The 26,965-nt window shown below is 36.7% G+C and overlaps 1 protein-coding gene and 1 long non-coding RNA gene across 2 annotated transcripts in view; one reads left to right on the top strand and one right to left on the bottom strand.

Annotated features, from left to right (window-relative positions):
• Positions 1–26,965, top strand: part of LOC117312217 (uncharacterized) — a 233,884-nt gene that overhangs the window by 84,924 nt on the left and 121,995 nt on the right. Inside the window, exon 2 of the long non-coding RNA XR_004526492.2 lies at positions 9,814–9,893. This is a non-coding gene — a long non-coding RNA (uncharacterized lncRNA). The remainder of the gene's footprint in view (positions 1–9,813; positions 9,894–26,965) is intronic.
• Positions 300–26,428, bottom strand: LOC101330771 (acidic leucine-rich nuclear phosphoprotein 32-related protein-like). The gene is made up of 7 exons (XM_073803883.1): positions 26,234–26,428; positions 18,554–18,698; positions 15,184–15,277; positions 9,760–9,875; positions 7,177–7,298; positions 3,765–3,962; positions 300–469 (listed from the first exon to the last, which is right to left on the bottom strand). The coding sequence occupies exons 1-7, from the start codon at positions 26,257–26,259 to the stop codon at positions 358–360; spliced, it is 813 nt and encodes a 270-aa protein (XP_073659984.1). The 5' UTR covers positions 26,260–26,428; the 3' UTR covers positions 300–357.

Raw genomic sequence — 26,965 nt, 5'->3', positions numbered from 1 at the left:
TAGAGCCCTTATTCATGTTAAATTTTTATCCCATCATTTAAAAATCTCTAATTTTATATTTTAAAATATATATTATATTTATATAGTATTTTATGTATATAATTTCTACATAAAAATTATTAATTAAATACTAAATTAACTAATAAAATAAAATAAATTAAATCATTTAAAATGTGTGTGCTCAAAATTTATTGATTGATAGGGTATAGAATTAAAAAAATGAGATAATTGGTTTAAAGGAAATCAATATACATAGATACATAATGTATATATATATGTTGCAATATTCAGTCATGCATTTCTTGTTTATTAATTTTTAAAGACAATAGTGATTGCTTTCTTTCTATACAGATAGCATTAGGACACAATACATATTTTGGAAAAAATATTGGTTTCTGGTGGTGAAGTGTCTTGTGGTAGCTGCAGGATCCCATCCAGCATTTTTAAGTTTGGCAAACAGGAGAACACTCTAAAGCAAAAGTTAAAGAAAAAATAAAAGTAACTATACTGAACAAAAGCATTGTATTTCACTTACTCTCTTTATAAATGAGTAGACTTTGCCTATTGTTACAAGAAAGATGAGTGGCTATCACTTTATTCTGTTTTCCTTGTCTCTGCAATGAGGTTACAGTAAAGTATTATTCACGTTCACTGAGGTGATGACCCTCCCATAGCTTGCCCTCTCAGTGAGCTACTAGATAGTTCAGCAGATTCTAAGTATTGAGCAGAGGAGTGGAACTGCATAGTCTGTTTTTATAAAAGAATGTCATTCCAGTTTTTACAAAGTCCTATAAAGAAAAAAAAATCAATGAGTGGATTTAGCCAACTAACCATAAGAGAAAGAATGAGGTCACAATATATGTACACATTATAAAGTTAAAAGTTTTGGGGGTTTTTTTTTTAGAGTAAAGCAAGTCCAAGTTGTTTAGTGATAGTTAAGGAAGAATTCTGGCTGAGAGTTATAAGAAGGGGTGGGAAATAATTTTGTGCTGAGTGATTTTGCCTTGACAGAGAGCATTTTTTTTTTGCGGTACGCAGGCCTCTCACTGTTGTGGCCTCTCCCGTTGTGGAGCACAGGCTCCGGACGCACAGGCTCAGCGGCCATGGCTCACGGGCCCAGCCGCTCCGCGGCATGTGGGATCCTCCCGAACCGGGGCACAAACCCGTGTCCTCTGCATCGGCAGGCAGACTCTCAACCACTGCGCCACCAGGGAAGCCCCAACAGAGAGCATTTTTGAAGCTCACATTTCCAATTTAGACAGTCACTTCCAGGTTCAGGAAGCAGTCTTTCATGTCAACCGAGTTAAACAGTAGTTGTATGCCTAGCAGTGTTACAAAGCAGCATTTTCTTTCAAGTGGACAGCTTTCCTGGTTGGGGAGTTCTGGGGGCTCAGGCCAGAGGAAATGCATGGCTCTGGCATTGGCCCAGGCTGAAAGATGCTGAAACCTCTCAGGTGATGTGCTGAGTCAACTAATGATGGTGCCAACCTCCTCAAATGCTCCCATTGGCTGCATGACTTTCTTAGCTCTAAATGCTTTCTGCACATTATCTCATCCTCACAACAATTCTGTCAAGTTAGTTTTTATCCCCCATTTTAAGTAACTTATCCAAGATCATAAAGCCTGTAGGTGACTGAGCAAAGATTAAAAGCTAAGTCTTCTGGCTCCAACGTTCAGACTTAGCTGGCAGGAACTCCTAGTCACTTTCTTTTTAAAAAGTCAAACTATGGTGAACTAAGATAACACTGACTTCTGAAGAATGGTAGAAGAGTTTGCCTGTGGGTGTCCCAGAAAGTGGACTGCCCTCTACCTACTGGGACTTATACTATTAGCTCTATCGTTAAGTCCTTTCTCTTTTGAACTGTGCTGTCTTCTTATTGGAGGATCTGAAACAAAGGAGGAAGGGAAAGACAGTCACAATTCTAGGTGTCAGTGATCAAGAAAAGCTTATACTTAAATAATTCTGATCGTGATGTAAAGGGCCATTGAAAGTTTGGCCTAAATCCTCGACAGAGGCAAAATGACAAAATGAATGACAGTGACAAAAATGAATGCTGTTATAATCCTCTTGTGGAATTTTGGCTAGATAACTAAACCCAAATTTGGATCAACTTGGGACTTCAGCTTAGTTCCTTAGCAGGAGTGGATACTTAAATCCTTCCCTCATACTTTAAAATGACCACGTCTTTCTGTTTAAAGCAACCCTGCACTACCTCAGTCAATACAACCTGGCTTTTTATAGCGTGAGTGTCAGTATATATCCACTTTGGACTCAATCCAATAGAGTGAATACTAGGAAAATGGAAAACCTCATTATATCGCTCATTCTCACATAATTCTATACCACATCATGAATTCTGAAGACAGATTTATAGTGAGACCTCAGGGCATATCAGATTTCAGATAATTAATCTAACACTACTGTTACAAGGAATTCTTTGAAGGGAGGCAAGTGACTGAGTTGGGACCAAGGTGTTTTCTAAAATCCCACATATAAATTAACCAAACTGAAATATAATACTAATAAATTATCTCTATGACTAGAAGTGTGCTTTTTTATGAATAATGTTGAAAAGTCCAGCTAAATCTCCTCTGACTGTAGGAAATAGAATTTTAGACTTCAAAACATGATTATGGTTAAATATTAGTTCAATATTAAAGCAACTGTGCTGCTAGTTTTCACTTATGTAAAAGCAATTTGAGAATTTATTGTCACAGAATATGAAATTTTGCTTTCAGACTACATCAGAGGGAAGACAACGGCAGTAATGAGATTTATGTAGTACCAACAGAGATTAGAATTTTTACTTTGACAATTTTCATTGTTCATCACGGGTTGAAGAGTCTAATATTATACAGGCCTCTGGAATACAGTTGCTGTCTTGGGAAAATGGCAGTGTGAGAAAGGAAGGTAATGAGAACTGTCTTTTGTTGAAATTGGATGTGGAGGAAGCACTATAATCATAGACTGGAAATGGAGTCTAGAGATGATCTAAGGCTCTGTATGACGGATTCACACTGAGAGATGAGATGACTTGTGGTCATCTGGGGGCAAATATAGGTTCTAGAATTCAGTGGCTTGTTTTCACCCTTTTAATTCCTGTAAGTACACTAATAGTGGTGCTGGGAATTAGCTGGAGATAAATATTACCATATTACCATATTACTTGGTGCACACTCCAACGTTGTTTAGATTCCATTATTATCATTAAGAATGTTCCCAGTAGTGACAAAGAAATAAAAATGGTTTATTCTTGGCAGGTTTTCCAGCTCTTTCCACCACTAGAGTAGATCAAATCAATTACTTTTTTGTATTCACATAATTAATGGTGCCCTTGTGGCCCAAAGGGATGAAAACAAAGCCAGAGAATAAACAATTTATAAGATGGTCATATGGACCTTGATAGGAACCTATATTTAGAAATTTTTAAAAAGATATAGTATCTATTAAACATTATGAGAGAAAATGCATAGGATTTGAAAGTCTAAAATGAAACATCTTAGTGTATGTAAAGTCACATTACAGGAGGAGCCTAAAGTTTGTACAGCAGTCATAAATTAACTGAGAGAAGAGTGTATTAAAGATCAAACTCACACACACAAATCAGTTCAAAGTTCTTTAGGTGAGATTAGAAGCATGAAAAGTTCAACACATAGTAAATAAGATAAATACTTGCTGAGCAGATTTAATTAAGAGGGGAACAACTGTTAAAAGTATAATATTCAATGAAGTACAAAAGGTGACAAGGCGTTTGGGGCCTCACCGTTTCCGGTAGTTTTGGTGAAACTCACAAGGGTTCCTCTTGAGCATAAGGGATTCCAATGGCGTGCACCGCAAACTGGAGAGCCCAGCCAGAGTCTCAATATGGTTTTCAGCCAAGGATAAATGCTGTATCTGAGGTATCTTTGGCAATTGTTTGAAAGATGTGAGATGGTTTTTGTTCATATTTAAAACTCTGCAGCTGGATATAAAATATAAACATCTTGTCATTTGTCTCCTAAAGAGGATGGTAAACCACTAAATCTTGCAAAACACCAGCATGCCTCACCTAGACCATAGCCCCTCAAAGGTGTGACAGTGATATTTTCTACAAATGTGGTTGGGAAGAAAAGAGAAATATGTATATTAAAATATTAAGAGAAAATAAGCAAGATATATAAGACTGTAAGCTTGTGTAGGGCAGGAATCTGTTTCTTTTCCCAATGTATACACTCAGTACCTGGCATTGTATTTGGTCCATGGTGGATTCTCAATAAGTCCTGAATGAAAGAGTGAAGAGCTGCATGTAATCTCAGCAATATAAAAGTTCACCCAAAGAAACATAATAACTTCTGAAGAGTATTGCCCCTAAGTAGTGAGATTCTAATTATTTTCCTTTCTTTCTCCTTTTCTGTAGTTAAATTCTATATTGAGAAATAGCATTTTAAATCACAAAAAAAAGGCCTTTTTATACCAAAGAAAACTAAAAGCTATCCTTAGGAAAAGAAATGTGCGTTAGGCATTTAGGTTGAATACATTTTCCTGACAGATAATGCTTCTTCATATTTTTGCCTTAAAACTGTAATTGTATAAAACCATGCAAGTAGAGACAATAATTCCAAATCTATCACTGAAACCTTACCTGAAGGAAAAATTCCTTTATAAGCTGAGGTTTAATACCCTGAGACAGGGTACTTATTTATGAACCTCATACCCCACAAAGACATTTAGTAAATAATTATTGCTAATGGTAAATATGGTGCTAAACAGAGAAAGGACAGCCACAAAGCAGCATGAAAAACACAAATTCAGTTTGAACCCACCCAGATTTCATTGTAATTTTTCACATCCATTATTATCATTTTTCTTGTTTTCTAACATTCCCTCTCCATATGGATATTTTACGGTCTTTTAATCATATCTTTGATAACTTTAGGTTTCCACTCTTTCCTAGGTTATACATAATCTTTATTTATTTTTTTAATAAATTTATTTTTTATTTATTTTTATTTTTGGTTGCGTTGGGTCTTCGTTGCTGCGTGCGGGCTTTCTCTAGTTGCGGCGAGCGGGGGCTACTCTTCATTGCAGTGCGCGGGCTTCTCATTGCGGTGGCTTCTCTTGTTGCGGAGCACGGGCTCTAGGCATGCAGCCTTCAGTAGTTGTGGTATGCAGGCTCAGTAGTTGTTGCTCACGGGTACTAGAGCGCAGGCTCAGTATTTGTGGCACACGGGCTTAGTTGCTCCACGATATGTGGGATCTTCCTGGACCAGGGCTCAAACCCATGTCCCCTGCATCGGCAGGCAGATTCTTAACCACTGTGCCACCAGGGAAGTCCCTATACATAATCTTTAGATGCACGTTAGTACTATTGCAATTTCTAATTGAAAACCCAGCCCAAGCAGATCCTGTCTCTCTGTCCTCCTTGAAATCTGTTGTTTTCTCATCTGCTAGTCATTCTCTCATTTTCAGTGTATACCCTGCCACTTTCTCAGCCTCTCAGATTCACCCTACCATAGATCCTTAGTCGGATAATGTTAGGGGAGACGAGTGGCAAACCAAGTGTGGTTTTTCACCTGGGGCAGAAGGGAAGGAGGCTATGAATATATATGCATCAAGTTTCTTTTCTCTTGATACACTGATTTGACAGTTGTAAAGTTTGAATTGCAATTATATAATTTTATATGACACATCCTATTTCTAAAGAAAGAAAGGCCAAAAGAATACATCTAGAGAATACTAAAACTCGGTCAAATCTTTTATTCAGTCACTGGAGTTTCTCTCTCTCTCTCTTCTTTTTTATATGATAGCAAAGATTTGGAAGTTTACTGATCTAGATCAAGTCAAGTTCACATACTCCAAATTAATGGTCTTCTAGTTCAGTGTTTCCAAAGTAGGCTATGTTACTGTTAAAATTCGTCGTTGTTGTCTGTTTATTTAAATGTGTATTAGAAAAATATAACTAATGCATCACTATTTTATCCCTAGAAGAGAGTCTGGGGAGAAAAAAAACTGAACAAATTAACATCAAGTAACTGAATAAGTTAAGGTGGCAGTGATATTAAGATTCCTCTGAAATTTTTTATTTAGGTGTTTTTAAATTTGTCATTTGAAAAGAACATTAGTAAAATCAAATGCTATCCAAGTCTGTCTAAAGTTGGGAAGGGGCTTTGAATATGACCGAAGATACCCAGGGACCATTGCATATTCTGACACTTCCTCTGTCTGCCTGACTGTTTCCCTCTCCTGTGCAACTATGATGATCTGTTTGTTTTTTTTTTAAACATCTTTATTGGAGTATAATTGCTTTACATTGCTGTGTTAGTTTCTGCAGTATAACAAAGTGAATCAGCTATATGTATACGTATATCCCCATATCCCCTCCCTCTTGCGTCTCCCTCCCACCCCCCCATCCCACCCCTGATGATCTCTTTTTGTTGCCCTACCTCAGCCCAGCTCAGAGATGTATCTTAACCTGCTCTGGGATTTACCCTTCCTTCTTGTGGCTGCTTGATTTCCTTCATCTCCTAATTCTCTTCTGAGAATCTCTGTCTGCCTCTCTGATGGCTACCAGAGCTCACTCCAGCTACCCATCTGCCTGGTGAAGCAAAGGGCAGCTCGCCACAGAGTTCTCAAGCAATCCTGAGCAAAGAGACAGATTATCTTTAACTTCAGTAGCTTAGGGTCCTTGGAATATCAAGGAGGCCATATAAATTTTAAAATTTTTAGTTTGTTTTTGTCACTGTTCTGATTGGCAACCCCTACCCCTCCATTAGAATGTGACCCTGAAGCCAAGACTCTTGTCAACTACCTGTAGAGTCTTTCCCCACAAGTGTTCAGACAATATGACAAAAAATCACTAACTTAGAATGATAATGTATATATAATGTAATTGTATTTCCAGTTGACAATGCAAGGAACACAGCTGGCTTTTCTGCCAATATGTTCTATGATTACAAATTACTCCCTTAATAATTGATAATAACAGTATTAATTTGACAAAGAATAGATTTTTTCCTCTAAAGTGTGACATTTTGATTTATAAATTTCCCTTTTTGCCTTGCCCAGGCATCGCTTAGCACTCTCACTAAGACCTGACCACATGCGAGGAGCCACAGTATGAACAGACAATGGTCACGTACCCATAGAGCAAAGACTTCACTTTAACTTAGTAATTGGACATGCTAGGGAGCAGATACCTTGGCAATCTTGCGGCACTTAAATCCACCAGTGAATTATCCACTAACCAGAGGGTTTCAACTCGAATTAGTCTTCTAAGAATCCTGTTAAAATTTGCAACTTGATAAGGGTCCCCCAAATCCTGAAATGAAAGGTTCAAATTCTGAAGGAAAAACAAATAAAAAGAAAAAGCAAGTGCTTTATCAACTTTTAAAAATAGTTATTAAATTAATATGTGTTGTATATTTAAACCAGCAGTTTTTACTATTTTGTTTTTTGGTCTTCTAAAATATTCACACATCCAAACACAAAATTATTGCAGAGCTTCTCAAGGTAGGGAGGGAAGGTGAAGATCCTGACTGGATCCTGATTAGAATTACACACAAGGTTGGTGGGGGGGGGGTGTATCAGGGAGAGAGGGAAAGACCCTCAAACAGATTCTGAAACTTCTAGGGGTACATTACTTCTAGGGGTAAAAAGTAGAGGAGGTAAAGTTCTGTTTGGCTTTAAATGATTAGTTATCTTTAGCCTCCTTGGAAATACTCAGAAATCACATTTATATACATTTCAGAGTAAGATACCATCATTGAAAAGATGGAAAATATGATTTTATTTAAAAATAACCTGGGATACATACATAAGGATGACTTGGCATATTTCAGAGATAGTGGGTATTTTATTTTTACTTTTAACATCAGTCAACTTTGATCTCTTTTTACACGAGCCTCTCACCGCTGTGGCCTCTCCCGCCGCGGAGCACAGGCTCCGGACGCGCAGGCTCCGCGGCCACGGCTCACAGGCCCAGCCGCTCCGCGGCATGCGGGATCCTCCCGGACTGGGGCACGAACCCGCGCCCCCCACATCAGCAGGCAGACTCTCAACTGCTGCGCCACCAGGGAAGCCCCAACTTTGATCCCAAGGAAATTAAAACCACTCTCAGTGGTAGCATTGCTCTTGTAAACTCTATTGCTAAAAGTCAACTTAAATTTTTGTTTCCAAAGTTTTACCATCAATTTCTGTGAATAGAAATTATTGCATAAAATGACATTTTTTTAAAAAATTGAAGCAAAATAATTTACTATTTTAGGGAAATATCGATATCTATCTAAAAAGATAAGGTCTTAATATTTTTAGACATTAAACATTATAAAATTTGTTACTTTAAATTTTATTTTCCCAAAATATAAAAGGTCTTAATTTAAAATAAAACCAAAGAAATATTAAGATATTATATTTATCATTTCTACATTAAATATCACCTTCTCAAATAGAATTTTTTGACCACTATTTCCCAGTAAGGTTTTCTGTGATAGTTTAAAGTTTATTTAGCCATTCTCTGCCAGTATAGTTATCTAAAGGCCAGTTAAACTTTCTATGATAGTTTATTAGGAAGGTTCCATTGGCCTTTACAATATATCCATGGTTTAAATGACAGCTATAAAGAACGAATGCATGTATACACTGGAATGATTACCTCTAAAAAGAATCCTGGGAGTGGAGGTCAAAGTTTTAAGTGTATTGTTTAAATTTTTCAAATAAATAAATAGGAGCATTGTTTAAATTTTTAAAGAGTAGAATGTATCCATCCATTATATAAGAATAATTAAAATTAATTTTAGAAAGAAAACACTGTACTGGGAAACAATATTCTATTTTCCTGTCTTCTGCTAATTAGCTGTGTGACCTTGGGCAAATCATTTCTCTTTCTAAACTTTCCTTTCCTTTTTGAAAGGAAGGAGTTGGGACCAGACCCTCCCTGAAGCTCCTTCCCACGCCCTAATTCTATAATCCTACAACATACAAGATCAATCTGTAAAACAAAAAGGGCAACAGGAGATCCCAGTAAGTCTCATTTGGGGAAGATTTCCTAAAATCCTCACGTACAATTTGATCACTTCGAAGAAAAAATATTGACATCTTACTCTGCTATAAAGAAGTTGATTTATTCTTTTATTGCTACCAATGGCTTAGTCTTCCCAGTTAAATCTTCAGTCCTCTGCTTAAACATGACTTGCTCCAACTGGAATTAGAAGCTTGAGTGATGGCAGCCCCATAGATTGGTAGTGGTCGGGCTAACTACAGGGACTGTTTCAATGCCAGTGGCTCAGCCAGCGGAGTCATTTTCAGCACCAAGAAACCACAGCTCATATCCTTCACTGGTGAAAGTTTGATTTGTTCCAGGATAGCTCTGTTCAGACCCAACTGGCTGCCCTGAGTCTTCAAAAATTTTGGCTTACTGCATTGTTCAAAGGATTCAAGATTGCATCATAAATTCTCTCATAAGGATTATTGTTCAATATTTGACTTTTTTATTATCAAAAAAACCCAATTTCATTCTCAATTCTTTTAAACTTTTTCCAAAGTTCAGCAATATCAAGATAAAATAAAGATTAGAAAATAAGTAGCAAGTCTTGATGAAGAGAAGGGATGGAAAAAGAGACGGAGAGCCCAAACACCACTATTTTCAGAGAAAGTTCTAAAGATGTGCTTAAAGTTTTGATGTTTATGCTGGCAAATACCCTTAAAAAAAAAAAAAAAGTGTCGTAATTTAATCAATGAGGGAAGTAGGCTTTTTTTTTCTTCTTCTGTTTTTATGTTCTCACCTTGCAGTCCTCCCAGTTTTCTTGCAGCCATGTTTCCCATTTGTTTTTTTCAAGGACTCTTTTCCGTGGAGGCAAGGTACACTCCTGTCTGAAGAACAACTCTTCCGCAGAGGGTCCTGAGCAGAAATCACAAGGTGAGATCTTGGAAGTAGGTTTAGGAAGACAGGATTGACAGCCTCACTGGATGCTTGGCCGGTTGTTTTAAACTTCCACTAGATATTTGGATTGAGGGAGACAGGATTGGACTCTTAGGCCCACATAGTGTGAGCAGTAACAAAATGTATTTATGCGACTTAACACACTCTTGCTTGCCTGCCTTAACTGGGTTGGGGAAGAGATGGGAACAGAAAAGATGCCAGGACTTGACCACTTTGTACACTTTCTAATTGTTGAAAATCATTTTCCCTGAAATTTGCTGAATAACTTTCCTCTCATGTCTTCCAAACAAAACAAAGTGAAACCTCTGATTTGAGAACACTAAATCAGATGTGCAGGTATGACAAGAGTAAATTAATCACGAGATGATTGTTAAATATTTAAGCCACCCAGTTCCTTTGTTTCTCTTCCTGCCGCAGGAAGCCTTCTGGCATTTCTGATGGGCTGACTTCCTAGGCCCTCCCATCACAGGATGAGTTATACAAGAGAGAGGAAATAGCAAACAAATCAGCAAGTTTATTCTTTTCCATCTGTTTTACTTTTTTTAAGTTTACAGTAGAGTGAATACAGTTATCAGGAAAAAAAATAGGGTTGCAGATTATTTTAATTTAAATTGTTCACAAGTTTGCTATCTATGGTCTAGGTTTCCACAGAGGATCAAATGTCAGCTTTAGCTTAAATTCTCACCTATAGATTTCTTTTTAAATGCAGTTTAGCACATTGCTAGGAAAAATGTCCTGGCTAAAATATATAATATCTGTATTCTTTATTAGACTCTTTAATTCTGGGCAAATATTTTGAGGTTCAGAGATAATTTGATGATTTTCTAGAGTGATTAAAGGGGAGGAATGACCTCTATTAACTGTTCGGAAAAGTCAACATGTAGAGTTAACTTTTAATCTTACATAAATTACTTCTAGCCCAGGCAAGTGAGAAAAATCATCAGTATAATGGTTTTAATTTTCATATAATTTTCTCTTTAGGGATTATGAAGTCACTCCTGACTTTCTTTCTCTTTTGTCTCTCAATGCAATTAGCCACCTAGTCCTACCAGTTTTCCCCTTGAGAACCTATCCCTTCCCTTTCAATGTCCAGACCCTCGTATCTTGCTACCTGAACCGTAACTACTTTCTCTTGGATCTCCTGGTTTGCAGTCTTCTCTCCTTCAACATAAATGACACAAATTGCCACCCAGCTCTCGTAAAACACAGCTTTTACAACAGGACTGACATATTCAAAACATTTCAGGTTTCTTATTGCTTACCAAATAAAGATGAAAAAGCCTAGTTCATCAGGCAAGGTTTTCTACTATCTTATCCCAATCTCCACTTCCAAACTCATTTCCTACTATTTTCCAACCGCATTGTGTTCCAAATCGGGTTTGCACATAACTTCCAGGGTTAGGGAAAGGATATCTTGTTTCCAGTCTGGAGTTAAGTAGCAGGTACTTGTGTGACTCCAGATGATTAATTTTAATTTTCGGAGCCTCGGTTTTCCAAGTTTGCAAAAATATGGGGAAGACTAGCATCAAGGGCCCATCAAGGGCTGAATTTGGTGAGAAATTATGTTTGAAGTTGATAATGTTTTATAAAAAATACTGATTTCTAATACTTTTACACCAACATAGGCTTCTTATTGCCATAGACCCCTACACTCTTCTCATGCTACCCCAGGCAAACCTCTTTCAGCTCTGATGCCAACCAAGGCCCCTGACAGCAATCCTAAACTAAATGATTTCAATTCCCTTCAAACTCTAATATATTGTATTTCTTGAGTCAGACCTGGCACCATTTGTACCCCTTTCCCCCCAACTTCATTTTTCTGGAATTCATGATTCCCCTAATTTCAAAGGTGAAAAGAGCATAGAAAAGATATTGAAGGTATCAGGAACAAACTTTGCTTTTGTGGCAAGTTCATCTGGACTGTGATGGGAGATAATGAGTCTGTTTGTGAAGGATTTATGGAAGGCGATAAGAGCAACAGTCCAATATTCCATTATTGACAAAAACATCAGGTTTTTCATCAGGCACAGGTGGAAGCCAAGAATCTAACCTGTCCTTTTAGACATTTCTCTCATAACAAACTGTAATGTTGCCACCCAGGGAATCACTTACCCCTGAAGGTGGTAGTGTCCCAATCACTTTACAAATAAAATATCCTTGTGCTAGGAAATGATCTTGTTCATTGATTAGGATGATTGGAGTTAAAAGTTGTAGAACTGGAAAAACTGGAACCATCACCTAATTGACTGGGGAGATTTATTGTCTTTAATACCCCCCCCCCCAATTTGGTGGCTTTCTTTGTGCAATAGATGCCCCAGAGTTATTAAACTCTGCCCTGTATTGTTTGTTTGAGTTCTATCGATCTTCTGTTCTTTCAATTATTTCTTTCTAAAGCAGCTTTCAAAGATTTCTTTGAAGTCGGAAGCCGAAGGTCTCTTCCACTGTGAGGAGTTCTATTAAATTGGATTCTTTTTTTTAAACTCAGACCTGGTTGATAATTGAAGATATATCTTAGCAGCTGAGAACTGAAGTCTGGAATATCTGGCAGCCCAGGGATGTTGGCTTTCACCTGCCATCTCTGAGCTTGTTCTTTGTCCCCTCCCTGGATTAGTAACTCCTAACAGCAGTGACTGAATTAACTTGCTGGGAGATTTTCAAACAGAAAGAATCTATTCTCTAAAAGAATTCTGCCAACAGTTTGCTCTTTTGCTTCGTTTAACTGGGAGGAGTTAAGTCCGTCTCTATCTGGCAATCAAAGCCTTGGGAAATTGCTGTTTATCACACACCAGCTAACCTTTCTTTTCTTAGGGACTCTTCCTGGATGTACAGTTTGAGCAACTGAGATCAACTGAAGTAGTCTTATGGGTGTTTCAGGATCTAATCTAGAAAGAGGGTCATTCTTATCAGAATGCTTCTGAAATGCACTTGTTCTCCATCTCACAAAAAAAAAAACCCCAAAAACAAAGCAAAAAAACCAAACACTTCAACAAAATTTAGGGCAACAAACAAAGGACATCTATTTTCTTCACGGTTTGAGGTGGTGGGATTTTCCACTGTTTCCCATCCCCTAGATCATGCTCCATTCTTTTTACCACTTGCAAGAGAATGGGTGTTGTTAATGATTTGTAGAAGGAAAATGTGCCTTCTCTCTGCAGAGCAATGATAGCCTCTGCATAAATGGCTAGCATGGTCATCACGAAGGCTCGGTTTGCTGAGTGACGACCTCAGGGCATGACTTGGCTGCTTAAATCAGGGAAGGAGGGAGACCACAGGACTCTTTACACATGCTCATTTTCAGTTTACACCTAGATTTTATTCTTCTGTCATCTCTTCCAGTTTCTTCAGTTCTACAGTTCTCTCTAAACCTCAGCTCTTCACCTGTGCTCCACAGCCTCGTTGTGCTTGCACAATTATCAACCACTCCCCTCACACACACTTACACACACACACACACATGCACGTGCATGCACGCGCATATAAATGCCAACACCCTTACTTTCTCAAGTTTTCACTTCCTATTCAAATGTCTTCCTTTCCTGCCTCTCCCCAAGCCCCCTAAACCAGTGTTTCCCATAGCATGGCCCTCAGATCATCTGCAACAGAATTGCCTGTGATAATTTTAACAAATGCAGATTCTAGGGCCCCACTCCAGACTAACTATATCAGATTATTTGGGCATGCTGCCTGGGAATCTGTGTTTACCACACACTTCCAGGTAATTTGTCCGTACACTGAAGTTTAAGAGCCAATTAAACCCTGCCTTCGTTAGCCCCTGATGTAACCCTTTCTCTTTCTTTTGCTGATGAACTCTATGCCCGTGACACACATGGCCTCCACGGCCTCTGGTCTCCTTCCTTCCTAATTCCCCATAATTTCTTTTTTATTATTTATTTATTCATTTAAAAAATTTTTTTACAGTAGGCCCCTGTTATCTATTTTAAAAATAGAAGTGTGTACATGTCACTAATTCCCCATAATTTCTTGCTCTTTGAAAAATATTCTAAGTTCTCCAAAGGGAAGTTCTAATTTACCTCTAATAGTACTATCTAATAATGTTTTATTATTATAAAATAAATTAATATAATATAAATCATTATAATATAAAATAATGTTTTCTTACATAAGCCAGTGCTTAGCTGCAAATAGATATGGCAGAGTTAAAACGTAAGAAAGAAAATGATATTATTTTAATCACTCTTTGTCAACTGAGTTTGAGTGAAAGAAGAAAGACATTGGTGGGTAAAGTAATGCAATGGAGTGGGGAAATGGGCAGATGAGTACATCTAAAGCAACTTTTCTTAAATCAATATTACAATTGTACGATAGACAATGTATCTGCAAGTTTGCAAATACAGATATAAGGTAGCCAAGATACTTGATGTTTTGTAAAGAATAAATACTCACTGCAGCAGGAATTATGTCTAATATTATTTCATCAGCTTATGGGGGATGCAAAAGAGACAAGAGAAACGCACACTCTCTGCCCTTATACAACTTATCTATTGAAGCTACTTATAGAAATCAAACATTATGTATATTGGGGCTGCAGATAAAAAATTCTTCATACTGTCACACCAGTACACTTGTAAAATCTGATAGGATGAAAAAGGAATAGTAAAACATTGGTTATTTTACCAAATTTAAAATGCTTAGTGAACATACTAATGAGACTACCTGGTTTATTTAGATTATTTTTTACGCTTTTTAAAAAACCGATGTAGGATTAATCAGCTTAAAGGCATCCACTGAAGTGACAGTGTTATTCATGACCATAAAATTCCAACAAAGATCATTGGTTAAGTAAAGTTAATAATATCCTTATGATGGAAAGATCTGCAACTTTTAAAAAACTTGTTTGGGGTAATGTTAAATAACATGGCGGAAAGAAAGACTCACAATATAAAGTGAAAAAACTCAAGAAACACAATTGTTCACATAATTTTGTAAAGAAATATATACATGCTTTTCAAAAAAAGACTAACTGGAAATAAAAGTCACAGTGACTATTTCTGGATAATTGAATTACAGGTTCTTCTTTCTCTATTTTCCAATATTTAATACTGAACATTTATTATTTATATAATCAGCTATAAGAATATACTTTTAAAGGTGGCTTCACTATATTAACAACTCTATGGTCTTGAAACGGGAAATTTTTCTACCTGCAAGTAATACAGGTTTTTAATCCCCAAGTAATGTCTTGTGATCCTCAAAAAACATCCACTAGGAGCATGTACGCAAAGACCACACACTTCTGTTCCTTTACCTTCTCTTACTCTTGGGCAACGCAGTTGACTTCCTTGGATGTCATTTTGTTCTACCTTGTGCCAAGTAAGGTACTTAAAAGAATCTGATGGAAGCTTTAAAATAAGAGAGAAGAGAAATATCATCTGGCAATATATAGTTCACTTACTTTTATGGGTGCAAGTAATGCGAACCCATCCCAAACATTCAGCCAAATTGAACTCCAATTACCTAATGGTGCGCTCATAAGCGTTATCTTAGTCCAATCTAAATTATGTATTATTCAACTTTGCATCTCCAACACCTGCAACTGATTTATGTTTGATGACAAATGACAGCAGAAATAAATATATTACCCATTCATGAACCCATTTTACACCACCTGTGATAAACTGTCCTTTAATATTTATTGACTAGCTCATAAAGAATCTCATTCCATTTTAGAAGAGTTGTAATTGTTAATGGCTCTTCATTATATGGACCCCAAGTAATCCCTCTAAGTTAGTCCAGTTGTACAAGTTCTGCCTTTTGAGGCTACACAGAAGAACCCCTCCACATGTGACTACTATTTTAAGTGTTTGGTAATAGTTGTCATCTTCTTTGTCATTTAGTTATTACTCACAGATCATGGTTTACAAATTATTAAATATCCAGGGAAAACATGGTTCTCCTTGGGAAGAGTTCCATTTTATTGACATTGCTCTTAAAATGTGTAGCCAGTATTGAATGAAATATTTCAGGTCTGGTCATCTTCCTTTTCTGGACAGTATATTACTGACCAGAATATGTGCCAAGATCACATCTAGGGCAATTTTATGTTGTTTACTATTACTGAGGTTGTAATCAATCAAAATTCCTGTATTTTACATAGCTTATGATAGTTTCAAGGTTAACACAAACAAAAAGGCATATTACTCAGAACGGAATATTATGTTAAATACATACGCCATAGCTTCATTCTTCTGTTAACCAGTGTTATGCACATATATAAATGAAACCGGAATATTTGATTTGAAGAAATGTCATATTTATAATATTTGGAACAACTGCATTCGTTTCACAGAGCAGCATTTTGCATAGTTTATGCTTTGCTTGAGCTGTACATTTGTTTGACTGATACTAACATGAAAAACATTTCCACCATTAAATAAGCTTATGAGGCTCTGGATTAAACCGAACTAAGCATTTCTCTTACTACAGGACTTCTCTGAGCCTTAGTATCTTAGCATATATTGTGAGTCTGTACTACAAAGTGTTCCCCTGGACTTTTAAACCATAGAACCTTTTATTCTTAGAGCAGCACATGGGACTAGTGCATCCTGTAAAGCAGAATTTGGGAAAAGCTGTCTCAAAATAAATTGGGAAGAGGTGGCTTTTTAATAATCAATTAGCTTTGATCTTTTACTTCATTACTTCATCACTGAATGACCTTAGTTGTTCCATAACTATTTCAATATCTTCATTTTAAAAATAACAAAAGCTCTCTCCCTCATTAAGAGCAACTTTAAAAAGTTAATTAGGGCTTCCCTGGTGGCGCAGTGATTGAGAGTCCGCCTGCCGATGCAGGGGACACGGGTTCGTGCCCCGGTCCGGGAAGATCCCACATGCTGCAGAGCAGCTGGGCCCGTGAGCCATGGCCGCTGAGCTTGCGCGTCTGGAGCCTGTGCTCCGCAACGGGAGAGGCCACAACAGTGAGAGGCCCGCGTACCGCATAAAAAATAATAATAATAATAATAAATTAAATAAAATAAAAAAACAAGAAGCACAAATACATTTCAGATTATTGAAAAATGTAGTCTCTGGCCCATTCTTGGTTGTTCAGTTTACATGTTTATGGAAGCTTCTTTCCCAACCTGTTATGTGCTTTTGGAATTTTTTGCTTGCTCCTATCATAGAATAAAAATTTCTTAGAAGTTAAATTTCCTGTAGTTGCCACACCCCATTTACCTTTTGGTGCTATTTCATGAGACTCTTGCTGAGAAAGGATCTAAGCTAAAGCTGTATTTGAGAATAAAGTTTCCATTTTTCAATTGACATCTAGTTTTATACAAAAACGTGTCTTTTTTTTAAACTCTTTCATCTTATTTTATTTTTAAAATTGCATCCATCCTTTAATATTCATTGCAAATGCTCTCCTCCATTATTAAAATTTATTTATTTTATGTATTTATTTTTGGCTGCCTTGGATCTTCATTGCTGTGCTCGGGCTTTCCTCTAGTTGCAGCAAGCCGGGGCTACTCTTCGTTGCGGTGCGTGGGCTTCTCATTGCGGTGGCTTCTCTTGTCGTGGAGCATGGGCTCTAGGCACACGGGCTTCAGTAGTTGTGGCATGCAGGCTCAGTAGTTGTGGTGCACGGGCTTAGTTGCTCCAAGGCATGTGGGATCTTCCCGGACCAGAGCTCGAACCCGTGTCCCCTGCATTGGCAGGCGGATTCTTAACCACTGCACCACCAGTCCCTGTCTGTTTTTGAAAGGAGTTATGAGGTTGATTTTGGGATTTCTGACATTGTAGGAAAATGAGCCTTTGCATTTCTTTGTTTGTATCTATGTAAGGCTGTCAGTGTGTTGCAGTTCTGTGACTGTTGTTTCTTCTTAAAGGAATAGTGAATATTTGTGTCTTACCCTGTTCTTTTTTCTTTTTTAATTCTGATGGACCAATTGATTAATCCATTTGTTCAATAAATATTTTTGAATATTTTGAATTTCAATCCATTCATTTATTCACAAATATATATTGTACCCTTGCTATGTGTCAGGCACTCTGTCAGACACTGAGGATACGAAGTTAAATAAAATATGGCATTTGTGCTTGAAAAACTCATTTTCTGTAATTTGGGAGGCAGACATATAAATAACTCATTTTGATCCAGTGGGATGAGTGGAACAATTTTGAAAGAAGGAAAAGAGAAAAGGCCTGGTTGATTCCACTTAGATGTGTTAGAGAGAAGTCTTGGAAGTGGTGAGTTTACGAGGAGAAAATTTGGCCAAAGGACATTCCAGAAAGAAAGGAGATAAATCTTAGACTAGGGACAGAATTTGAACTCAGTGGGGCAAAAGGAAGGGACGCCATTTTTGTTTCTCTGGTCATTTATCTTTTCTACTCATCTTGGTCTCTTTTGTCTTCCTTCCTCCACCTCAGATTCTTTCCCTTGCCTCTTTGAGTTGGGACTGAGAGTACCAACCTTTTATTTTGCCCCCAATTACAAGGATAGGTTTAATACACTTATTAAAAGTTTATACACTTTTTAAAATACACTTATTTAATAAGTGTATAAAGTTTATACACTTATTAAAAGTGTATTATAATTATACACTTATTAAAAAGTGTGAAATCCAAGATAAAACACATTTTTAAACTTATCATTAGGTAAAGGGCTAATCAAAAATATTTACCAGGGATGATATTCCAGAGTCTGAACGTGAATAAAAAGTTCTGTTCCTCAAGAGAGCCGAGCCAGTGTGTGACTCACTCAGGTCGGAGGTGTAGGATGAATTAAATGGGTGAATCTCCTGACTGCTTGTGTTTTGACCTGAAGAGCTGAATGAAAGAAAATGCTTAAAGTCTTTAAATGTAAATACCTTTGTATAAAACAACAATAAACAAATTATAAACACCAACTTTTCCAATTAGCGGAGAGATAAATGATACCTTAGGAATTCTGTCATAGTCCTACACACATTTTTTTATGGCTAACAGTCACTTAAGACAAATTCTCTCCCAAGGTAAGGGTGTCTACAGATTGCAGATCTTAGAAAAGTAAATCTAATGGTACACACGAATACATGCTTATGGGATATGAACGAGAAGGTCATCCCCAATTTTGGAATATCATTCCTAGTAGAGCTATCATTGCAGATTTGGCACAAACAAGCCTTAAACTCCATACTGGTTTTTCCATTGATCTGGACCTTCCATTTTCCCTGAAATTGGTGGCAAACATATTAAAAATTCAAGTTCTTTAATCAATTTTACTCACTTTGAAATAATACTCAAACATTTCACTTAACAACAGTCCAGTTCTCTCTGTATTCCCATTGTTATGCCACTGGGATATAAAATGTCTTTTTCGCTCTCCTATATTTATTATTCACTGTTATTCTTGCACTTTTCCCTTTCTCCTTAGCAATGGTTATATGTTTCTCTTTCTGTCATTGGTGCTATATAGTATTTTAAGCCAATTAAAAAATATCTAAATATGCTTTTTCATGTTAAGCAAAACTAAAAATTGTATCTATTTCTGACCTCTTTTTACTCTTTGGGGATCATTTTTCAGACTCCAAGAATCTTAAGAGACAGCATTCTGTATTTATGACACAGTTATTATGTAGCTCTACAGCAATTTTACTTACAAGAAACTGACACTTCTTGTATATTGAAGTTGCCTTCATGAAGTACAATGTAAAAATGTTTTTCATTTTTCATTCATTAACTGATGTGCTATAGTAGAAGAGCATAGCCATTACATCATTTCAAAAAATAGCACTACTGTGCCATTAAGAAAACAAAACTGTGTCCTATTATCAAGGAGAAAATTATTCCTCCATCTGCTACTAAATAACAAATCAAGGACTTTGTCTCAATTATGTGAAAAAGTCAGAAAATATATGCCTTTCAGTTCTTTTACACTTGAGCAATTCTTTAATAATTTGGATACTGTTTCTTGACATTACCAAGGAATACCTTACCATAACAACAAATTAACAAACATTAGAAGAACAACATTACATTGTGCAAAATTTATTATTCCTGAGGCAGGTAAATCCTACTATCTATGACCAGAGTTTTGGCCAACAATCAGGGAGAAAAAAATGGGGCAAAATGGAACAGTATTTCAGGGGATGAACAGAGGATAAAAGTTGAACTGACTTTTTGGATTCACTTGTCTTTATGAAACTATGCTAGCCATTTTCTGCCAAAATGAAATCAGGAAAATAAGGGTAATGAACATGACTGAATCTTTCTTCAGTGACTGGTGTTCTGTGATTCTAAACTTCAGTGGTGGTTACACAGTGATGAGAGGCTGACTCGTAAGTGTGAGAAATGGTCTTATTTTGCTTAAAGCAGAGAACAGGGGGGAAAAATAAGTTCACATAACCAAAATATCTGATGAGAGAGATCCGGCTGATTGGGTTTTCAGTACACTTTTCTTGTGTAGTGCTACAAGACCAAGCCCAGCAGCTTCAAGGTAAAATCACGTTTACAGGTAACTGAAAATTATCTCATCATCTTAGTTTACATTAGCAGATTTGAGAGTTTAACTTAGTACTTGCGCCATTACCCTGACTACTACTAGACATTTATGAATAATAGAAGGTAATTAAAACTTCAGTAACACAAGTACATACGCAAATAACATCCCCACTATTTCTTTTTCTCTTTTTTTTTTTTTTTTTTCCTGCCAGAATGGAATGAATTGAATTTGGTGTAGAGTTTCAGCTAAGGACAGATGATCTGAGAAGATTCTAACCAGTAGATGACTAGTCTGACTCTCTTTCAGTGTGATATCTTTTTGTGGGTCCCAAAGGCTGGATTCCTTCTCTCACATTCATATACGCTTCCTGGGCGCCACACCAGAGGGCAGTGGTGAAGGGCAGTATTCTGGAATCTTGCAGTAAAACCTTTGGGACATTCTGAAAATCTTCTTTGTTCCATTACTTCTATCTTAAATTCCATACGGAAGTTCTCTTTGGTCTGCTTTTTTGGGGAGAAATATCAGCAAAGAAATAAAATTTCTGATCCTTTAGTTTAAAAAAAAGAAAAGGTAGATCACCCTCAAACTTCTACTCCATCTGCTTTAATGCACACATCACTGATGTCAAAACTGCAAGACCTGTGAGTCTTAGGAATCTACAAACAGCTACTGCTGTGACCTCAGGTCACTTAGCACCTCTGGTGGTTCCTTACCTTTAATATTCAGAAGATGATGTGGACTCTGCCTGAGTGAAAAGGTTTTCTGTTTTGTTTTGCAACATTATTGCCATGATGACAACTATTACTAATATAATAATTTTACAGTTAACATTTCTTGAGCACTTGCTATGTGCTAGGCATTGTACTAAGAACTTTACGTCGATTAACTCATTTAATCATTACAGTCACCAAACAAAGTGGGTAGCATTATTATTTTGATTTTAGAGATGAGGAAATTGAGACCCAGAGAGGTGGCATAACTTGCCCAAGTCACACAAGTAAATGACCAAGTGTTCTTAATTACTAGGGTTCAAATAAGATTCAGATAAGCTACCGTGATTCTTTAAATAACTGTAAATCTGTATCATTTATTAGGGTGCAGTTGTTAGTAAGGAAAATCATTAATATTGATCTTTCTTATTCTGGTTGCTCCACTTAACTACAGATAAATAATTTACTAGTTAATAGAACATGTAAATCTTAGCACTGACTGTTTACTGAGGTAAGCCTTTAGTAGTAGAACCTATGAGAACACCATTCCAGATAACATCAAGCTGTTTTTAAAACCCTCTCCTCTTGCCCCTCCCCAAAAGAAAATAAAGCTAGACTTGCAGTTTAGTTGGTATATTGGTTTACTCATTTTTAATCTTTCTGCCTGCAGTGAACAAACATAAATTACAACTCTAAATCCTTATGAAAGAGAAATTAATTTTATTAATGCTGTAGTATAAAGCTGCCACAGAGGAGGTGCCATGGCTAAAACTGTACATTTGTCAGGAGTAACTTATAGTGTCTTTAAATTAGGTGGTATTATCTGAATCGGCCATCTATTCTTTGTTTTAAAAAGTGTAGAATGGCCAACAAGAAGGAATCGGGTGAGCTGAGACTGCAGGATGAAAAACAATAATAATATAATCTATTAATTCATGAGCCCCTTTCATTGGAAGATTGCAATGTCCTTTACAAACAGGAATTTATAAGCCTCATAAATTGTCGGCTGCAACAGGGTGCTATCTGTTTAATTCAAATGTCAAGTTGGTGATTATGTAGCTTTGTAAGGAGAGTGAAGGAGAAAGTGGCAGATGGCCTAGTTTCTGAGGTGAAGCCGAGCTCTTGAGGTGCGGGAGGCTATATTGGACACACACCAACCAGAAGGCCAGAGGGCACCTTACAGACACCCAGCATTGTCTAAATTGCATTGCCTATGATTCCATTTCTAAATGTTCCATTTACATTCAGTGCTGCATCATGAGAGCTTTGTATTTCGAAAGGAAGAAAAAGCTCAATCATATTTTTCAGTTAGCAAAGGACACTCCCCAAATCCTCAAATGCTCTCTTTCTCCTCCCAAAATATTGAGCTAGGTTCTCAAATCTAGTGGAATCTTGCTAAACCCAGGCACTTCGTAGGTTACTGGCTAGAGGAAAATTACCACGGACTCTAGAGCATTAAATTTGGGTGAAAGGAGATATCAATCCAGCCTCTTTGATTTCTTTCACCATTCTTCTTATCTTTTAAAATCCAGAATCCCTGTCCTCTCTATGTCTATATTTAAATGTATTCATTTGTAAAACGGGTGATGATTTTACTATCTGCATGCTAGAGATGGTGATGAGATAATATAAAGTACTCGGAAAGGAAGTTTCACGAAATCAAGAAGTAATTTGGTATCATAATGTGTTAGTTTCTGGAATGGCAGATTTGGTATACCAAGTTATTATGTTCAAATTTGGGATGGCTCTAAATTAATTTCCCAGAACTAAACCCATAAATTGAGTAAATAATCATATAGCAGTGAACTGTTCTAAAAAACCGTGTGTTTTACAGATATCCCTCAAATTTTAGTATCCAAGGCCCAGATTGTAACAGATATATCTGAAATTATTTAGATTGTTGATTCTAAAAACATAGCACAACTAACTGTAATTTTGAAAAATATACAACTAAAATTATCATTTCTCTATTTCTATCTGAATGGGTCAGGTTTTAATCTTATGCGACGTTGTATTCTTATGAATTTTGCTTTACCCTGTTGTTCCAACCCCATGTGCATTCTTAGAAACACAAATAGGTCCCCACATTAAGGTACAACAAAAGTAAAAGAACAAACATGTATCAAACTTCTCTAGAGGGAAAGCTTGTAAACTTCAGTACCTATTAGTGAGTTCACTGATATATAGAAATAAGAAGTTATATTAAGATACCAAAAACAATGAAGATAGACTAAGATACCTCTATGTTCCATTAACAAAATTATATTTAGAAATTCTTAGAACTTTACTGTAACCACATATATAGCTGTTATTCAGAAGATTCCCAATACTTAAGAATGTTTTACTATAGAAACATAGATCAATGGAACAAGATAGAAAACCCAGAGATAAACCCACGCACCTATGGTCAACTAATCTATGACAAAGGAGGCAAGGATATGCAATGGAGAAAAGACAGTCTCTTCAATAAGTGGTGCTGGGAAAACTGGACAGCTACATGTAAAAGAATGAAATTAGAACACTCCCTAACACCATACACAAAAATAAACTCAAAATTTATTAGAGACCTAAATGTAAGACCAGACACTATAAAACTCTTAGAGGAAAACATAGGAAGAACACTCTTTGACAAATATCACAGCAAGATCTTTTTGATCCACCTCCTAGAGTAATGGAAATAAAAACAAAAATAAACAAATGGGACCTAATGAAACTTCAAAGCTTTTGCACAGCAAAGGAAACCATAAACAAGACGAAAAGACAACCCTCAAAATAGGAGAAAATATTTGCAAACGAATCAATGGACAAAGGATTAATCTCCAAAATATATAAACAGCTCATGCAGCTCAATATTAAAAAAACAAACAGCCCAATCCAAAAATAGACATTTCTCCAAAGAAGACATACAGATGGCCAAGAAGTACATGAAAAGCTGCTCAACATCACTAATTATTAGAGAAATGCAAATCAAAACTACAATGTGGCAACACCTCACAACAGTTAGAATGGGCATCATCAGAAAATCTACAAACAACAAATGCTGGAGAGGGTGTGGAGAAAAGGGAACCCTCTTGCACTGTTGGTGGGAATGTAAATTGATAAGCCACTATGGAGAACAGTATGGAGGTTCCTTAAAAAACTAAAAATTGAATTACCATATGATCCAGCAACCCCACTACTGGGCATATACCCAGAGAAAACCATAATTCAAAAAGACACATGTACCCCAATGTTCATTGCAGCACTATTTACAATAGCCAGGTCATGGAAGCAACCTAAATGCCCATCGACAGATGAATGGATAAAGAAGATGTGCTACATATATACAATGGAATATTACTCAGCCATAAAAAGGAACGAAATTGGGTCATTTGTAGAGATGTGGATGGATCTAGAGACTGTCATACAGAGTGAAGCAAGTCAGAAAGAGAAAAACAAATATCGTATGTTAGTGCATATATGTGGAACCTAGAAAAATGGTACAGATGAACCAGTTTGCAGGGCATAAACTGAGACACAGATGTAGAGAACAAACGTACGGACACCAAGGGGGGAAAGCTGCGGGGGGGTGGTGGTGGTGGTGTGATGAATTGGGAGATTGGGAGATTGACATGTATACACTGATGTGTATAAAATGGATGACTAATAAGAACTGCTGTATAAAAAAACAATAAAATAAAATTTAAAAAAAGAATGTTTTACTACTCCCTATGTTGTTATAATTTTGAAAATTCAACCACATACGACACTACAAAGGAGAAGAATATAGACACTAAAGGACAACATGTGATTAGGTAGATCTTGTGAACAGAAACAAAACTATAATAAAATTCCAAATGAAAGTGACAATCTGTTAGGAAAGTAGTATGACTAAGACTCATTTCATGATGTGCAGAAACGTGATTGAACAAATACTGGCACTAAGAAAACGTCTTTTCTTTTTTTCTTTCCGACCTCCCTCCTTCCTTCCTTCCTTCCCTCTCTCCCCCTTTCCTTTCCTTTCCTTTCCCTTCCTTTCCTTCTTTCCTTCCTTCCTTCCTTCCTTCCTCCTTCAAAAGTTGAAGGTTAAAGTTTAAGTTGTAGCCTGGCCATTACTTTTTACACTGTCTCTAAAATAATTTTATAAAACTTACTAGTTTAAAAATAATACTGATCATAAAGATCACTTTTTCACAGAGCTCACAAGTAAACTTCCTCTTGGTATAGTGTATTCAAGGGTGTTAGCAAGTAGGAAAAATAAAGTTTATAATTGTTCACAGAACTTCTACCCATTTAAAAACTATTGTTTCACATGCCCAATTTTAATTATGACACAGTTTATAACATTAAAATCAACAAAACATCTGGACACTGCTTGAGATGTACACAGTTTGCTAACAAAAACAAAACTTCTGTAATAGAACTGCTTCAGCTTCTGAACCTCTTCCTAAGCATCATTCCTACATTAACTATAAGCAGTAAATTTAGGGAGCTATAAATACGTTTCATACACTCATGAAACCACAGTGTATTTCATCCTGAAAATTGAAGGTGCAAATCTCACTTTTTTAAAAGATGAGAGCCAACTTCAACACTAATAGAAGGACAAAAAAACTCAAGAAACTTGCAACCCCCCTAATTGTATATTGTCTAATTATCAGCGTGCTTTGAGAAATATTTATGTAACAGCTCTAACGCTTAGGAGTGAGGAGAAAAGGATTGGGTTTTGGCCCTCTTATTTAATCTCATTTGTGGCTTTATTGATCTAGTAGAAGTCCTGTTTTGTGCTAGTAATTTCATTTAAATATAATTAATAGGTACAAACTAATATTAACTAATAATTCATGGATATTAACTAATAGATATTTCCTTTTGTCTGTCTTAACTGTTTTTCCCCCTGAAATTCACACTCGTTCTCTTAAAGAGCCCTGTGTAGCTATAAATGTACCACTACTAGACAGAGGTCCAGCTCTCTCTGTTACAGTATTGATCACCTGAATTGCATTTGTAGCCTGTTGCCTGCTATAGGGGAGACGGTGGCTTCTTTCTCCAAGCAGCCATCATCAGTAACAAAGGTTGCATGATTTTACATTTTTAAATGAAATTTAATACAGGAATACTACCTATGTTTGTTTTTTTGTTTTCTCTTAAGGAATGACTTGAGGCTACTTTTTAGCATTTCATTTGCTTACCTTTCAGACATGTCTTGCTGGTGCATAAAGTTCCTCTGGCCTTCATAAGGCTATTTTTCTGAAGACATTTTTCATCCTCCTCCCAGGAGGGGCTATGAGAGCCGTCCACCAAGAATCTGCAGCCTCCTTTGGGGGTCTTCCATGTATTCACTGTGACCAAGGAAACAACCTGTTACCTAGCAACCTGGCCCTTTAGGAGGTATTGTTACCAATCTCTCAGTGCTCATCTAAGGAATTCCTGTGCTCCTGGAGCAGCTAACGGTGATCATTTTTTCCAGTGAGTTGCCTAAACTGTGGTAGAACTGAACCTTGACTATAGGAACATAAATTATAGCAGAGGGAACAAATGGCCCTAGCATCCCTGAAAAGTATGCTGTCTTCAGCTCCATTGTTTCTTGAATTGTTTGCATCTGGCTTGAGTTTAGTTGAAGTGGTACTAGTGCAATGTATCCCTCAGTATTTGGTTTCGTGCTTCTCTCCTGTAGTTTCAGAACAAGCAGAAGAGGCAAAAGGGAAGCTATCTAATTCCAGCTTGAACCTTGCTCAAATAAAACACCTTTGAATTGAAGGTACGGAGTTCTGCCTTGTTCGGCACAAGGAAAGAAATAGCAGATTTTCGTTTCAAAGCAAATTTTTACAACTTGTCACAGAAAAGGGCGAGAATATTATATTATATTGTATACTTGTTTACTGGTCCAAGAAGTCTGCTCAGAGTGCCTGATATGTGTATAG

Source organism: Tursiops truncatus, chromosome 4 (genome assembly GCF_011762595.2).
Source record: "Tursiops truncatus isolate mTurTru1 chromosome 4, mTurTru1.mat.Y, whole genome shotgun sequence".
NCBI lineage: Eukaryota > Metazoa > Chordata > Mammalia > Artiodactyla > Delphinidae > Tursiops > Tursiops truncatus.
This window is presented reverse-complemented; position numbering and strand designations above follow the sequence as displayed.

Excerpts from the sequence above, each read along its gene's own strand:
- LOC101330771 (XM_073803883.1), bottom strand. The coding sequence starts at position 26,259 with ATGCACCAGCAAGACATGTCTGAAAG. Across the intron at positions 9,876-15,183 it reads TTGCCCAAGAGTAAGAGAAG|GACCCTCTGCGGAAGAGTTG; the intron begins GTAAAGGAACAG and ends ATTTCTGCTCAG. Across the intron at positions 3,963-7,176 it reads AGTGCCGCAAGATTGCCAAG|CTGCAGAGTTTTAAATATGA; the intron begins GTATCTGCTCCC and ends TTTTATATCCAG.